Below are 16,825 nucleotides of genomic sequence, written 5' to 3'. Positions count from 1 at the left end.
AGCACAAGGCCCCGGCTCCGAAAAAAAAAAATAAAAAAAAAAAAAAAAAGTAAAAAAACATCCTTACCGCATTGTCAAGACCCCTCCGGGAAGCTTTCTGCCTTCTGCCCCGATTCTAAAGTTTATTTCACGGGGTGCCCTTATATTTCACACAAGGTCTCTTATACACGCCTAGGGTGGCTTAGCCCATCTCCCGTAGTAAAGGGTGGTTATGGACTGCTGATCTCCCTGCTTCTACTTCCCGAATGCTAGGATTCCGCGCCTACAACAGCACAACCAGAACCTCCCGGTTCTTTGGATCTGACTTTGTTTGGTTTTGTTTGTAAAGCTTATTTGGGACAAAGTACATCCTTATCTCTTCTTAGCCTTCTCTTTAAGAAGTAGACCATCACTTAAAACCCACGAAGACAGATACCCCTTGTGTCTGACCTATTTTGTACGTTAACTTCTTAAGCTAACACTAACCCTACAGTAGGATCTCAGTGAAAAAATGCCCAGTGTTATCGGGATGAGAGTGTGGAAGGGAGATTTTACTTATATTGTATACGTCCTTCTCTTACCCAATCCTAGTGCACATTCGTTCCAGCCCCCTATAAAACCCTTTATGACTGTATGCACTCCAGCCTTTTAGACGGGACTCACTCTTTGCAATAAAACATACCTTTTTCTTTTCTTTCTTTTTTTTTTTTTAAACTTTAAACACATGCCTGTGTCTCTAAGCACACTCTGTGTTTCTTTGCACGACTGCCCTCGCAGAGGTGCAGTTTTAAATGGAAAAGGTCACAGATGAACAGAGCCGTTAATAAGGATGTGTTATCAATGCAGTACACCACAGGCTGGCTGTCTGGTGGATGCGCCCAAGCAAACGGGACAGTATAAATATCCGGACAAACTCCCAGGACAGATTTATGATGCCGACACACAGTGTAAGTGGCAATTTGGAGCCAAAGCCAAGCTGTGCAGCCTTGGGGTTATGAAGGTACGTTTCCTTGTGATTTCTAACGTGCATTAAGGATGTGCCATGAGCCGGTACCTACCAAAAGGATAAACATTTGGTTTGCCGAGGCCAAAGGTTAGCGTCTGGGTTATCTCTAAAATGTCATTTGTTTGGCATGATAATTAAGTGGTAATTTTCCTGTCAATGAATTATCCAGGCTTATCCCCCACAGACCATGCATGCCTGGGTTAAATACCAGTTGTCTGCGACCTTGGGAGAAAATGTTCCCCTTCTTACTTACAGGTTGTATCCCTCACGGGAAAGCCAAGAATGATGGCTCCTGCTAACCAAGGCCTTTGTTGTCTCTATGCGCGTTTAAAGTGGTGTGCTTCCCAATCACCATTTTGTCCACTAAACCTGTGTCCTTCGCAGTGTAAGAAAACTAATACAGCAGACAACTGTCTCTGATGCCTGAAGTTGACTGCCCCTTTCATAGTCTCAGCATGATTTTCACATTGACTCTTGGGAAGCAAGATCGCAGCAGAGTTAAGTGAGAAAAGACAAAATCCCACCATGTAGATGTGAGAGAGACCATGTTGCGCTCTGTCATTCCTGACCACAAATATCAATAAAATGTGCTATGGTATTAAAGTTCGTTTATTTCCGGTGTCTGGTGGAAGCTATGAAGCCTGGGGAATAGGGAGGTCGGTAGCCCCTCCTTTTCCCCCACTACTTCCTTCCTTTCTCCTCCTCCTCTTCCTCCTCCTCCCCCATTGCTCCTTCTCCATCATCACAGCAACACACATCAGCAGCCGCCACACGGTCATGCTAGCCATCGCTGCCACCAGGGTCATTCCAGCGTGAGCCTCCCCCCAACCCATCCTACAAAAGGCATTCCACCAAAAGATTTATTACACCTGACCTCCATCTTCAAAACCACTTTGAAGTAAAAGTTATTGTTCCCCTTTCACCTACATCCCAGAGAAGGTATCCAGCTTGCCCAAAGCCCGAAGGACTTTTAAATGACGAAATCTAAACAAAACAAATCACCTATGTGGAAGCTAAGCCTCCTCTTCTCCTTCGCTGGATACCAGCTTTCCTGCCTCTGACAGTTCAGCAGCCGCCGTTGTGACTTGTATGTTATCTCTGTGGCTTTATGCTTTTCAGTAAGAGAACTCCCCTATTGAACAGAAGTCCATTCTTGAGGAACAGTATCTATCCAGCCGCAGGTTTGACATGGAGAGCTATCTAAGTTAATGTAATTTTTAAAAGCACTACTATTAAAAACGAATCCACGGCTGCGTCTTTGGGGCATATCCTTCATGACACGTGGGCTTTGTGTTGGCAAGTGTTTATGTTTAAAAAACGAGTTTAAAGATGCTTCAATTCGCCTGTTAAATCACAACGTTAGCTGGGAGTAACCCACTCACGGTAGACTTTGTCTCCTGAGTGCGTACTTCGGGTACTTTATCCTGAGATTCACCAGCTTTCTCAGTCATTGAATCTGCACACGTTTTAAGTACAGAGTTAGTAATAAGTATGGTTCCCTTAGACATACAGGGGAGCTCCCGAATGAGTCGCATTCCACCGGGGTCACGCCTGTTCTGTGTCAGGTAGTGAGTAGGGTGTCGGTACCTCATGTTAATCATTTTCTGGTGCCACATCATATTTTTAAAAGATGGTATCTCAGCCTTCGTTGACCCTGGAAAGCGTAGTGGATGGAAACGAAAATTCTAAATGAAAGAACTAAATGACGGCCAGCTCAGAGATGCCTGGTTGTCTGGAAGGGAGCTGGGAGTCTGGGTTAACAGAGATGGAGTCAACGGAGGGGGAAGGTGAGATTGATGGATGGCTCCTGAGTGTGGGTTTGTTCTCCCCGTGAACTAGCCTTTGGTATTTCACTCATCTTGCCGATAACCTGACTCATGGCCACACTTCTAATGGTCATACACAGTGCCCTGCTGTGCTCTAAAACACACACACACACACACACACACACAGACAGAGAGAGAGAGAGAGAGAGAGAGAGAGAGAGAGAGAGAGAGAGATTTTTCAACACAGTAAAATCCCATTGGAATATCTAGCATTTATCTTCAAGGCCTTCATTGTGCCGTCATTATTTTCTTTTTCCACCTTTCCCCTTCAATCTTCATGAACTTCACCATTTCTCCTAGAAGGGCAGGGTTACATGGTAGTTATAAGCATGTATACAGAGGTAGAGGGGTGCACAGTGATTAGTGCTTCTTGTTCTTCCAGAGAACCTGAGTACAATTCCCACACCTACACTGGGCTCCTTATAACTTCCTGTACTCTAGTGCCAAGGGATCTGATGACCTCTTTTGGCTTCTTGGAGCACCTCTACTTATGTGTGCATGCGAGCGCACGCGCACACACACACACACAAGCTAGGGTGGGAGGGGGAGAGGGGGACAGAGAGAGGAGAGAAGGAATTTAAAAATAAAATAATTCTTTTATTAAAAAGCTTGCTCGCCCATGTGCACAGACTCCACCCTTGGGAATTAAGGCAGACCTGGAGTAGCATCTAATTTCAACTTTGCCTAGAATCGTGGACAAACAGTTCAGCCTCCCTTGACCTGCCCATCCACATCTGTGAGGAGAAGGTAATAGTTCTCTGGCTACTTTGTGAGATTGTCTTGCAGATCTCGTTGTATCCTTTTACATAAGGGTGTTTCCTCTCCATCTCTTCCTTCCATGTTCAACATGGCTGCCACCGGCATGCTTGACCTTTTCATAAAGACAGAGGCATCCAAGACTGTTCTTCGCTTGTGCCCACTCTCCTTCTTCTCCCAGCTTCACGTTTTCTTTGTATAGCAAACCACACCGATCTCTGCTTTTTCCCACAGCATTTCAGTTTGGCAGCTGTTAAACAAAACTCCTGAGCCATAGCTGCATACGGAGAAAAAGAGGTTGCTTTACATGACAGCTAACAGGGTAGTTCACGGTGCTGCACTGATGTTGGTCAACTCTAATGAGGGTTTTCCTAACTGGGTCACAGTGTGATGTCTGTAGCCAGAGCATATATAAAAGGAAATAACCCCACTGCAAATGTTAAGCCAGACAGGGAGACAGTGGAACCAGGCCCAGGGTATTACAGTGCTCCCACGAGCATGAGAACTAACTTAGGTCATAGGTGAAATGCCTTGGTTTCTGTTGTGTGAAATTCCCTGGAGAGTTAAAGCTATTTCTGTCCCTGCTCCCTCAGGTAGGACACTAGCAACAAGCAAATAGATCCACCCAAGCCTAGCTTAGTGAACCACGTTGCTTCCTGGGATTCCTTATAGGTACATGGATGTCTCAGAGACAGAAGGACCACACAACTGCCCACCTAGCATAAGTTGTCATTTGGACAAGCTGCATCCCATCCCTAGAGCTCTCTGCACAATTTGGTGGTAGCTTGTGCTGTAGAAGAATCTATTCTCAGCAATCGGTTATTGTCAGTCTAACTTGGGAATGGACCTGTGGATCTTAAAAATAAAAGGAGCTTTCAGAGACGCGTAAGTTACTGGCATTTCCTGACTCCTAAGAACCTCTCTTCAGGAGGAAATGTTTCAATTAAAAGGAAACAGCCGCCCAATAACCCCTGTCAAGGGCACGTCTCCACTCATCTGATATCTTCCCTCTAGACCCTGTTTGATAAAGTCTCTACCTCCCAACATTGATACACTGGAGAGTAAGCTCCCAACATGTGGGCGCTAGGGGTTCAAACTATAGCCAGGGGAAAGCAGTGTTCATGAAAAAGAGTTAACATGACCCAGTGGTCCATGCCATTTAAACAAACCTGAAGAGGGTTACCTGCCTGGCAACTGATGGGAAGAATACCCACCCGATGTTATACACTTAAAAATAAGTGGATGCTGGCTCATCAAGCTGAACTACTGATGCTAGCTGAGAGGTCTAAAGCATGGCACAGGAACCAGTCAATGGTTACATGCTGGTGATTTCCCTGCACTAAAGCATCTCACAGGAGTCTATCAATGTTTGCATGCTGTTAATTTCCCTGCACTGAACATAAGTGGAACAAAGGGAGCTCCCCAGAATTGATCCTTGCTTAGTAGCCCCCATTACCATCCTGTAACTGGGGCTCAAGCATCCATACTGATTGATCCACTGAGAGGATTCGGAGCTAAATATAAATTGTGGGGAAGGCATTTGAATACTAGTGAATGTTTGAGTGCCCGTCATTTCAGAGAGTGTTTCTCCTAGAAGACGTTAGGATATGGGTGTATTGCCTCTAAGAATTTGACATTGTGCTTAAAGAAGAAAGAATAAATGGAAAGTTTCTAGAAACTTCTCCCAAGTGCTCTGTAATACACCACATCATCAATGTATACTACCTTTCCCCCACAAACTTACGTCCAAGTTACATCAATGCCCTTATGCAACTTTAAAAATTCTATTTAATATTTCCTTTCTTATATGTATAGCCCTTGGGCTGGAGAGATGGCTCAGCGGTTAAGAGCACCCGACTACTCTTCCAGAGGACCTGAGTTCAATTCCCAGCAACCACATGGTGGCTCACAACCATCTGTAAAGAGATCCGATGCCCTCTTCTGGTGTATCTGAAGACAGCTAAAGTGTACTTATATATAATATATGTATAGCCCTTGTCTGTGGATTTCTCATTCTAGAATACTGCACTGCCTTCCATATGACAAACATGTAACCATTTTGTACTGCTAAAGATATGGTCTAAGATATTCCTTTCTTTCTCCCCAAGATCATTTAAGCACCATTTCCTCTGGGTTCCATCCTATATATAGACCATTATGAACTTGGGGTTCTATATTGTAATCATATATACCTGCCTGAGTTGGTGTAAAACCTACTCACTATTTGTCTGACATGACAGGAAGTTCTATATAATTGGTCTGGTAACAAACAATGGTGGAGGTTCACTGTTTTTGATGCTCCATTTTCATAAAGTAGAATTTGCTCCCCTTATCTCTCTCCTCCTTCAGGGTGATTTATGTGACAGAAGAGGTGTTTCAGGCTGGGGGAGTGGCTCAGTAGACAAGGTGTGAGAACCAGAGTTGGATCCTTGGCACCCGTTTAAAATTCAGGTTGCTGAGCATGGCGGTTAGCCTGTGAGCCCAAGGCTCAGAGGGCAAATGGGGATCTTTGGGCTAAGCCGGCAGAATTGGTGAGATTCAGCTTCAGTAGGAGACCCAGTCTCAATCTGAAAACAAAACAACGAAACAAAATATATGTAGTTGAGGAAGATACCCACATTGACCTCTGGACTCTAAACGCATATGCAAACAAGTGCCCCTCCACGTTCAAACATGCACACACTCTTATGTGTACCAGAGTCACATGAGCATGGCATCTGGAAATGCACACTGCGAAACATTCCCAGCATCACTTGTCTGTGCCACCTGGCTAAAGAAGCCATATTTCTTTTTTTTCTTTCTTTTTATTTAGTTGATATTTTACGTATTTATATTTCAAATGTTATCCCCTTTCCTCCTTCTCCCATCCCCCATTTCCCCATCCCACTACTTCTATGAAGATGCTCCCACTCCCACCCACCCGCTCCCACCTCAACACCCTGGCATCCCCCTACACACGTTTCTTTCCTAACAATCTTCTAAAGATACCTCACCTCCAACAGAGAGTTTGGCTTGCTCCTCTAATCTGCAAAAAGAGGAGGTAGAGTCAGTTTAACACTAGATTGTGTTGCAGACCAGCTGGCCACAGATTGCAGCCGTACTCTAATTCTTCTTAGTCTGTAATTGTTTGTTTGTCTTTCTAGCTCTCTCCTTGTCTGAATCCAGTGTTTCATTAATATACTGCTAGAAAATCTATGGCATTATAATTGGTCCCCTTGAACTCAACAGTAAGGCCATTGAAGTGAACTAATCTAAGATCACAGGTAGAAGATCACCAATAAAAAAGAAAACAGTGACACTCTGGCTTCTGAGTCAACCTAGATTGAATTCTTAATTATATACATTTGAATGAACTTTCTGAACAACGAGGAAAGTAACCATTGATTTATGTAGGAATAGATATATACACATATCTTTATTTACCCTTGGATCCAGAAAAATCCCCTCCAAATGTTTTGTCTGAGAGAAATCATAGTAGATACTTAGAACAAAAGTGATTTAGTCAGTAGTGTTCTTAGCTACTGCTCACTTGACAAGAGTCAAAGACTAGAAAGCAACCTTCAATTGTCTTTAGGACAGTGACTGAAAACAGACTGGTACATTTGTTTATTTTATTTAAAAAAGTAACCATACACAGAAACATAGAGAGCTAAGAACTACGTGTTGAAAAAGAAGGCCATGAGTCCGTTTGGTACAATTCTATAATCTGAAATTGAAGGTTAGATATGTGATATCTGATAGATATTGGAATGGTGGTTACTTGATTATTAATTGATGTATGAAGACTCAGTCCACTGTGGGAAGCACCATTCCCTAGTCAGGGAGCCCTGAAGCATATAAGAAAGGAGAAAGTTAGCTGAGATCAAGAAAGCATTGGTACATTGGTTCTTTCTCTGATTTGATTGCGGGCTAGCTGCTTCAAGGTCCTGATACTGCGACTTCTCTGCTACGGTGACCTGTAATCTGGAATTGTTATTAAACAACTCGTCTTTCCCCCTAGAAGCTGTTTTTAGGTGGAGGTTTTTATCACAGTGAAGGGAATGTAACCATGACAGCAAGAGTTAACCTGTAAGATATGAGATCAGAGGGATAAAGACAATTCCATGTCTGGTGTGGAAGGGGACAAGGTCTCTGGATTCACACTGAGTGTATCGAGAGAGCATCATGGGATTTGAACAAAGAAGTAACATGAACTGGCTGACTTACATGGAAGGGTCCCTCTAGCTCATAATGCTGGCCAGTCTAACTTCCTATATTGATGGAACTGTTCTCTGTTATTGAGTGTGATACCCACATATCATATCTGACTCTCAAAAGCATGAGATGTGACTAGGGCAAAACTCATATACAGCTGTCTGTGGGCCATTGTGTCGGGTAGTGCCTTGTTGAGAATCCACTGGGTAGGAGTGGAGGCAAACAGAACAACTGGCCGTCTGATGAAAGGTGTGGCGTAAAGACACATACAAAGTGACGGGGGACAGGGTAGCAGCACCGGGTGTGGGAACAATTGTTTGGATTCAGGAGGTATTTTGAAGGGACAGTCACCATGATCACTCAGCTTAAGAGGGACTGGTGAACATCTGGATGTCTATACAACCTATAGAACTTGAGTTTTCAGAAGCTTTGAAACATTCTCAGCGTGTCATAGTTTACTAGAAGGAACTTGTCCTGAGGAATATAACCAGAGAACACGGGTCAGCAAATGACGGGACCCAGTACTGCCAGCACGGCTTAAGTATGCGGTCTTGTTGAGGTGGGGGGGATCATATCCAGGCAACATGAAACCTTAGGGTCTCTGTGGTTATTTCTCTTTCTCTTAAATTATGACTTAAGTCCAGGTAATTATAGATAAGACAAAATAGAATATACTGGAGAGGCTGGAGGGGGAGAGACGGGGAGGTACCAGCAGGGGAAAAAAAAAGTGCAAGCTCCCATTTCTTGTTTACTTTGAAAGGGAGTTTTCTCAGAGGGTTTTTGCGGTCGTTAAAGCATGTCGTCGGCTATAATTACGTTCGACTTCTGCACTTCACCACAGGGGAAATAACATGTCCATACAGCCTGTCTCCTTTCACTCTGGAATCCCCGTGTTTTGCCTGCTCTTCTCCAGCTGCCCTTTGTCTCAGCCCTGTGGCTTGGCTTTGGCTGTGGTGTCTAGACCACCCTCCCCCTTTGCCCCCTTCCCTTTCTTCCTTTTTTCGCTCTGTGCTGGGATCATTTTGATGACTGCTATACAGGTATGGGCACGGCTCTCCATTGGCTGTAACCTATTTAGTCTTCAATGTTATGGCTTGGACTGACACTAGGTTTGAAGAAGCTCACTGGCAAAATGACCTTTGGTCTACACGGATGGATGCTTCTAGCCCAGGTCTATAGGACTGACTGGAACTGTTTCCATGGAGACTCCTCCAGTTCAAACTAGACTCCTCACATCTCTTGCTCAAAAACTGCCTTCAACTTGAGAGTACCTTGCTATAGAAGCCCATGCGGATGGAAACCCTGATTCCTTTTGTCGAGAGGCTGCCTCAAAACCCTTTAAATTATCTCCTAGGTCTCGTGTCAGAATTAGATCGCAGTGATACTGGAAAGTCACAAGGTTAAAAACGTGGCGATGATGGTGACAGTAATAGCCAATACATTAGGAGCCGTGTGTGCCAAGCAGAATGGTCCCTGACTATGGAGTGGTGTCTCATTTGTCCATAAGAACACCTCTGTGGGAATCTGGTGATAGTTTGATAACTTTTAGACGGACAGCTAGAGAAAAGTGGACCTGTGGCTGGTGGCAATTCTAAAACATACCGGGGACATGGCCCGAGTCAGATAAGCTTCATTCCTCCCCTGTGTTCTGCTGCCCAGGATGTTGTCACTGTCATCAGAAAACAGACCTCAGGCCCAGTGAGATGGCTGGGAGGTTAAAGATGCTGCCACTAAGCCCAATGACCTGGATTTGGTGGCCAGGACTCACATAGTAGAAGGAGAGAACTGATGCTTGCAAGCTGTGCTCTGACCTCCACATGTGTATGCACATATGAGCATGCATGTATACAACACACACACACACACACACACACACACACACACACACACACACATATATCACCCATCTCTTAGTCCAAACCCCAATCACCAAACATACATGAACATACAGGTTCCCCAGATATGTCATCTACCTACTGCAACAAATTGCTTTACTGTCACCAACTTACCCTGCCTGTGCTTCCTGAGGAGTTTGTTTGATCACTTTCATCTCCTAATAAAATACTGTTCCCCAAAGCTTTGACTGTCTGCCCCTCTCGTGGGCGTTGTTGGTCTCACCCGCACTTATTTTATTTCTCTTCCTTTCAGGACATTTGCAAGTCACTCTGGTGCCACCGCGTGGGCCACAGATGTGAAACCAAGTTCATGCCTGCAGCCGAGGGGACCATCTGTGGCTTGAGCATGGTAACTGTGCACTAGTTGGTCTGCAGCTCTGGCATGGGGATGAGGTCATAAAACTATAGCCATAGCATGACACGTTTTCTTGACTGCTTTTATTCTTTTTTTTTTCCCCTTCTAGCTTCCCTTTAAAGTAACCAGCATCACCAAGAGAGGACTATAAAATGGAATTCCAATCTAAGCCACTCACTCTCTTTTCTGTAGATATTTTTATTTGTGTTTCTCCTTTTTAGATGGGGCCTTGCATCTTAAGTATCTCTATGTCACCCAACTGGTAGGCTTCACTGTATTCTATTTGGGGGCTAAACTCCATATCCTATGAGAGGGCCCCAGAGGACAGGTGCTCCCATGAGTAACAGAAATGACTGTCTATGCAACCTTTCATACTTATTTCTATTGGCTTCCTTTTCCTAGGAGGGTATGGCAGGAAAGGTGCCCTTGACGTAGAAATACTTGAAGCAGATTTAGCAAGTCCATTTGAAAGACCGTACTAGAAGTTTAACATGTGCTGAGGTTGCACATTTGCAATGAGGTTAACATTTGCTGATCTCTGTCGTTCACTTTTCTAAAAACAGAATTGGTAATTTAAAGTGATTTCAATGGTAACTATTGAGTACCGAGGATCAGGATAAGGCTCTGAAGGTGTAGAAATGAGACACACTGAGAAGTCAGCCCTATTCTTCCAAGAACCCGCATCAGAAGCCATCAGCTGTTTCTGTCCTTCAGACTTCTCCTCCTCAGGCATTAGCTGCTACCACTCAGTGAACGCTGCCTAGAATTCAGAATGGATGTCAAGTGAACCGTAATCAGTCCATGCACCAAAGTGGACACTGGAGTTTAAATTGGAGAGGCCTTTGAGAGGGTACAGAAATGGAGGCAGAGCACAGACACATAAAACTAAAATGGGGGAAAGCCAGGTGCTTCCATCTCAAGTTGTGTATGCAAGAAAGAGGAAGGTCTTGAGGATGGAGCGATGGCTCAGCGGTTAAGAGCACTGGCTGCTCTTCCAAGGGACTCAGATTCAATTCCCATCGCCCACATGGCAGCTTATAACTGTCTGTTTCTCTAGTTCCATGGAATATAACACACACACACACACACACACACACACACACACACACACACACACACACCACAAAAAGCAGGCTGAACACCAGTGCACATAAAATAAAATAAATAAATCATTTGAAAGGTTTTATCAAGGAGGATGAGGAGGAAGAGGAGAAGAAAAGAAGAGGAAGAGGAAGACGAAAGAGGAAAGTTGTTATACTCTTAAGATATTCAGACAGGTCACTGGCGCTCATTCTGTAATCCCAGCATTCAAAACACTGAGACAAAAGAATCTCCATGAGTTTGAGGTCAGCCTAGGTTATGTAGCAAGTTCATAATTCATTTTAAAAGGTACAGTGCAAACTTTAGCTACTCAGTATTATCGAATATTTAAGAAACACTAGGGATATGTGTGTGATAGGATTACATGGGTACCTATTTAATATTTACATCTTGTAGGTAGAATTTTATGTATGCATGCATGTTATTTGCATCCATACATAGATTCCTGTAAATTCCCATTTATTGCACAGATTGCAAACACATAGGAAGGCAGTCTGCCAGCAGCTTGACCTGGGACCAGGTGAATACTGAGACCATGGCAGCACAGCTCATTCATTGATTGACATGGAAATAAAGGAACACATTTCCAACTGAGAAATTAGATTAAAATTGAGGGCCATTGGCTGGTAATTTTTTTGGTTATAAGAAGCAGAACGAGTCCTATGTAGGTATGAAATCTAGACTCTGTGATGTGTGTTATATTCGTGTCCCTGTGTGACTGAGCAAGTCAGCATTTGCCTACTAACTTCCCATATGCAAAGTAGCTTTAATTCCTCAATGCTTGGAAGGGTTCCAGAAGGCTTGGTGTGTACCGGTCCCTTACTGTCCTTAGGATACCAGAGCAACTTGGTTTTCTGTGGTGGCTGCTGATGCTAATGGAACCATGGGCCACTGCTTCTTGCCCAATGCCAGCCCAGTAAAGGTCCCGTGACTCCCAGCGAGACAGATGTGTGATGACAGTAGCCAAAACCCTCAGATGAGCGACGGGTTCCCCAGAGTATTATGTAATCCCAGACTCTGAAATGGCAGTTAACCCAGACAAAAGAAAAAGCTTACAACAAAAATTCTGCCCATGACAAGAATTTTAAGAAAGGAAAAAAAAATAGAACCAAGACAAAACTCACTGTCAACAAAGCCACACAGTGGACAGTCATGCAGGGAAAAGGGGAGAACCAGAAGTTAAACAGGCTCCCTTTAATTCTGCCACTGAACCCCACTACTCAGCAAAACTGGACAATCCCTAAATCCCAGCTCTTTGGATAGAAGTGCAAAGGTCTCTCAGGAATGTGTGCAGTTATGCTAAGTCCCCCAGGACTTAGCTCCAAGTGAAAACACATCAAGGAAAAATAAAGCAATACCACCAGAGACAAACGCAAGCCCTAGAGGAGGAGCAGAGAGAGAGAGGAAGAAGGAGGTGACAGTAGCGAAACCAGAATTTCCTGCAAAGGCACAAGTAGCATTGGAGGCTAGGAGAACCGAATCCTTAGCCTGCCTGTGTGGCTCACAGCCAAACAAAAGCCTCAGAAAAAAAATCTATCTAGGACGCTGACGATCGCCAGTTATCAGAGGGTCTGAAATGGGCACCTTCTGAGAATGCAATTTGTTTGGACAGAAAGTCGCTAATTTCATGAGATGAGTGTGCAGCAGTTGGAATAGGGTAAATGCACACGTTAGCTGTGTCTCGTCTCAGCTTTGATAGTGGAATCATCACAGTGATCAAGTCTTGGATGTATTACAGTTGTTCCATAAGTAGCACTGTCTCCAAGCGACAAAGGGGTCCGAGTACTTGGACCACTGTATAGAATCTTATCTGTATGTTTTCTCTACGTAGACAGTTCCTTTCTGCATGAGGATGGGGAATGCCACTTTTCTCTAAAAACGGTGGTTCTTTCAACTTTTCTAATGCTATGGCCCCTTTAAAGCAGTTCCTCGTGTTGTGGTGACCCCCTGCCATAACATTATTTCATTGCTACTTTATCACTTCAGTGAATCATAGTAAGAATATCTGACATACAGGGTGTCTGAATTGTGATCCCTGTGGGGGTCGCGACCCACAGGTTGAGAACCACCGCTCTAGCGGAAGCTTTGAAAATGCTGCAAACAGCCATGAGTCACTGAGCGTCCATAAAACACAGCAAAGGGCTATGTCACAGCATCACACACTGTCTGTCCCTCCTGCCTTCCCAGACCCCATATCCCTTTTGGATTGTGTAGCTATTTGCTTCTCCCGGACTTTCCCAGGTAGCCTCTGACGGGAACCGTGTTGCGTGTTCTTTTGCAGTGGTGTCGGCAAGGCCAATGTGTAAGGCTTGGAGATCTCGGGCCCCGGCCCATCCACGGCCAGTGGTCTGCCTGGTCGAAGTGGTCAGAATGTTCTCGAACATGCGGTGGAGGAGTCAAGTACCAGGAGAGACACTGTAGTAACCCCAAGTAAGGCTCCAGAAAGATTTGGCTTTTGAGTGGGACTTTTTTCCTTCCTTCCAGTTCAAAGCGAACAGCCAAGGTTTTACTGTGTATGAATGAAGGCTGTGTGCACTGGGAAGTGGGGTGGGAAGAGGCGAGGGGTGTGATGTATTCAGAATACATTAGCAGCGGAGTCTCTCTGTGTGTGAATAAGACGATCGAAGACTCCAATCGCTCGTTGAGCTTCTTTTCTTAATTTGAGCCAAGACCCTGCAGTCCTGGAATCGAATACCTGAGTTATTGTACAGCTGGCAGCTTGGTGGGTAGAATGGGTGTTTCTCCGACAGATGAACTCGGAAAGTGTTATGATTTTGACCTTGCAGAGTAAGCTCTAATTCCCGTCAGTAGACCTTGTCTGACTTCTCAAAAGATACCAGAAACAAAACACACGTTCGTACATGTGAGATTTCCAAATATTGATGACAATTTTTAATTTTATTTAAAAGTAAAACAAAAAGCCACTGTGAGAACTAATTAGAGCATGCAGTCATGTGGTAAAATTGGCCTGTGGTCATCTTTAGGAACACTGTGGTTTGTTCATTATGGGGCCTGAGCCTGGGAAGACACAAGAACACTTTAGTAACTTGGAGGGACTCTGACTCACATGTGAGAAGAAGACTTCTCTTTGTCCTGGTAGAAAGGTTTGAGGCTCTAGAGGTACAAAGACCCCAGAAATGTCATTGGTCCTTTTCTAGCTATGCGACTTTGGGAGAGTCACAGAACTCTAAGCTTGTGTTATGTACAAAATGAGATATTAGGTCTATCTCAGATTTGGAGGAATCAGGAATAGTGTCTATAAATTCCCTCTAATGCCTGGGATGGTGGCGTATGCCTATAATCTCAGCACGCAGGAGGCTGAACCAGGAGGATTAAGGCTAATCTGGGCAGCACAGTAAAACATTATACTGAGGTGGGGGACATAGCATAGTGAGCTCTTAGATTGAGAGAAGACAGACAGACAGAGACAGGGAGACAGAGAGACATAGTGCTATCTTATAATGAGAGAGAGAGAGACAGGCAGAAAGACTGAGAAAAAGAGAGACAGCAACAGACATAGAGACAAAGTGAGCTGTTATATTGAGAGTGCATACAGATGGATATAAACACAGAGACAGACAGGCAGACACTAACTGATCTGAAAGACAAGAAACACCCAATAGGCAAAAAAAGATTCCGAGGCCCATATGGTGCCCACAGTCCTCCCCTCAACCTCCCTAGGATGACAGGGTCACATGTAACCACCCCATAGAGGAGGTGGCAGCTGCAGAGGCACCCCTGACATCGCCCTGGAGAGAGTACGATGCCCTGAGGAGTGTTAATTTTTACCACCCAGTTTGAGGGACAGCAGCCACAGACGTTTAGAACACGAGCTGTGGAGCCCAGCACCCTGGCCCCACACCCCAACCTTACGATGCTGGCTGTGAAGCCACCAGCAAACTTGCTCTCCCTTTGCCCAGAGTCCTTGAATATGAACATGGGGTCAAGACAGCACAAACACCAGCCCAGTGGAGGGCTATTAAGAGCTCTGCAAGAGGGCTGGCAGGCCTTAAGCACAGCAGAAATGTTGTGTGAGCTGAGAATCAAGACACGTAATGAAATCAGAGAGAAAAGGAAACTTTGTCAAGAGACAAACGGCCCTTCGTCTGAGTCAGCAATCAATGTGATAAGAAACTTTTCTGTTTCTTTTTCCCCAAATCCAAGGTTCGGGTTGGAGATAGATTCTAATTGTTACCTGTGGTGCATCTTGGGATATCTTAAACTACTCTAGAGCAAGCCAGCCTGCCTTCCTCTCTCCCCTCCCCTCCTGACTGAGGATTGATGGGGGGTCAAAGGGGGCTTACACACAGTAATAAAGTATCACAGTCCTAAGCTAGCTCCCTTTTCAGACCCTCTTTAACTTTGTATTTATAGATGAGGCCCTGGCTTACTGAGAACTCTTTACCTACCCAAGGCTGGCCTTGAATTTGCAGTCTGATTCCCTCAGCCTCTAAAATAGATCAGATTACAAGCCTAAGGCAATGCCGTAGTCCCAGTAAACCCAGAGCTTTTGAGACCTGGGATTATTGATATTTAAAAAAAAAAAAAAAAGACAAAGTTCTCTGTGAGTTGATCGCTTAAGATTTATTTTGCTATTTTCTGTCTAGTGTGTGTATGGGGGAGGGGTTGTACATGCGTGTACGTGTAGATACATATGTGTACAGGTGCCTGCGGAAGCTATATGAAGGCATCTGATCCCCTGAAGCTGCAGTTACAGGAGGCTGTGAGCTGCCGGGTGTGAGTGCTGGGGGTGGAACTCCTCAGGCCTCAGGGGGAGGACTCCCCACCTCCAGGGCTTCTTTTGTACCTCGTGGGATCTTCAGCCTCCACAGCATCTTTCCGTTTAGTGTTATTGCTTTCTATCTCTTTATTCCCCAAGTTGTAACAAGCAGGAATGTCTTTAGGCATTGTCACCAGTCCTAAAAGGAGCAAAATGTATCTCTTACAGGACTCCTAAGACTCAGTACCTGAATATAATGGGAACAAGGCTTGGGCCCCATTCATGATTCACACCACATTATAGAAAAACACTTTCTGATACTTTATCTACAGCCAAAGTCCTAAAAATCCCTGTTCAGATGTACTCTGTTACTCTGGGGTTTTGTAACATATTTCCTGGGTCTGGTTTTCGTACATGGCCACATTTTATAATCTCAATATTTTCCTAAGCAAAAAAGAGATTCCCTAACTAATAGCCCTGCCAGCAGAGTGCAGGAAAGAGGCCCCTGGGATTTAAATGAAAACCTTTCTCATATCTATGGGATGGAGAATTCTCCTTATGATAGATCACCGCTTGTGGAAATAGTCTATCTCGGTTTTAGAGATTCCTAATGAAAGAATTAATCACTAGACTATTTCCACTCAGTGGGGTTTTGTCATGTTCAGTGAGAGCAAAGATACTTGGAACACACTCTACTCTTCCTCAGGGTGAAGCCACAAATAAGCCAAATGGATATCAGCCCATCCAAGGATGGTTGACTGAGTTGTTCTACCCCAGCTCTTAATTCTACTTATTAGAGCCAAGCTGATTTTCTTTGCACTCTTTCAGTTTGAAGTTACTTATTTTTCTCTTCCAGCTAAATTCTACCTTCTGGTTCTGTCTGCAGCTCTCACCTTGACCCATTCCACTTTCTCCCCCACAGAGAAGCAGTAGATGTTTCCTACTTCATCTACCAAGGTTCCTCCAAGGATGGGTTTTGTTTCATAAAGGAAT

At 44.4% G+C, this 16,825-nt stretch overlaps 1 protein-coding gene across 1 annotated transcript in view; it reads left to right on the top strand.

The window, feature by feature from the left end:
* Adamts18 (ADAM metallopeptidase with thrombospondin type 1 motif 18) overlaps positions 1-16,825 on the top strand; it is a 144,847-nt gene that overhangs the window by 81,528 nt on the left and 46,494 nt on the right. Inside the window, exons 10-12 of the mRNA XM_032887990.1 lie at positions 826-979; positions 9,910-10,005; positions 13,394-13,542. Coding sequence (XP_032743881.1) covers positions 826-979; positions 9,910-10,005; positions 13,394-13,542 — 399 coding nt within the window. The remainder of the gene's footprint in view (positions 1-825; positions 980-9,909; positions 10,006-13,393; positions 13,543-16,825) is intronic.

This window comes from Rattus rattus, chromosome 17, assembly GCF_011064425.1.
Source record: "Rattus rattus isolate New Zealand chromosome 17, Rrattus_CSIRO_v1, whole genome shotgun sequence".
NCBI lineage: Eukaryota > Metazoa > Chordata > Mammalia > Rodentia > Muridae > Rattus > Rattus rattus.
Note: the sequence above shows the minus strand (reverse complement) of the source record. Positions and strands in the feature narration are given on the sequence as shown.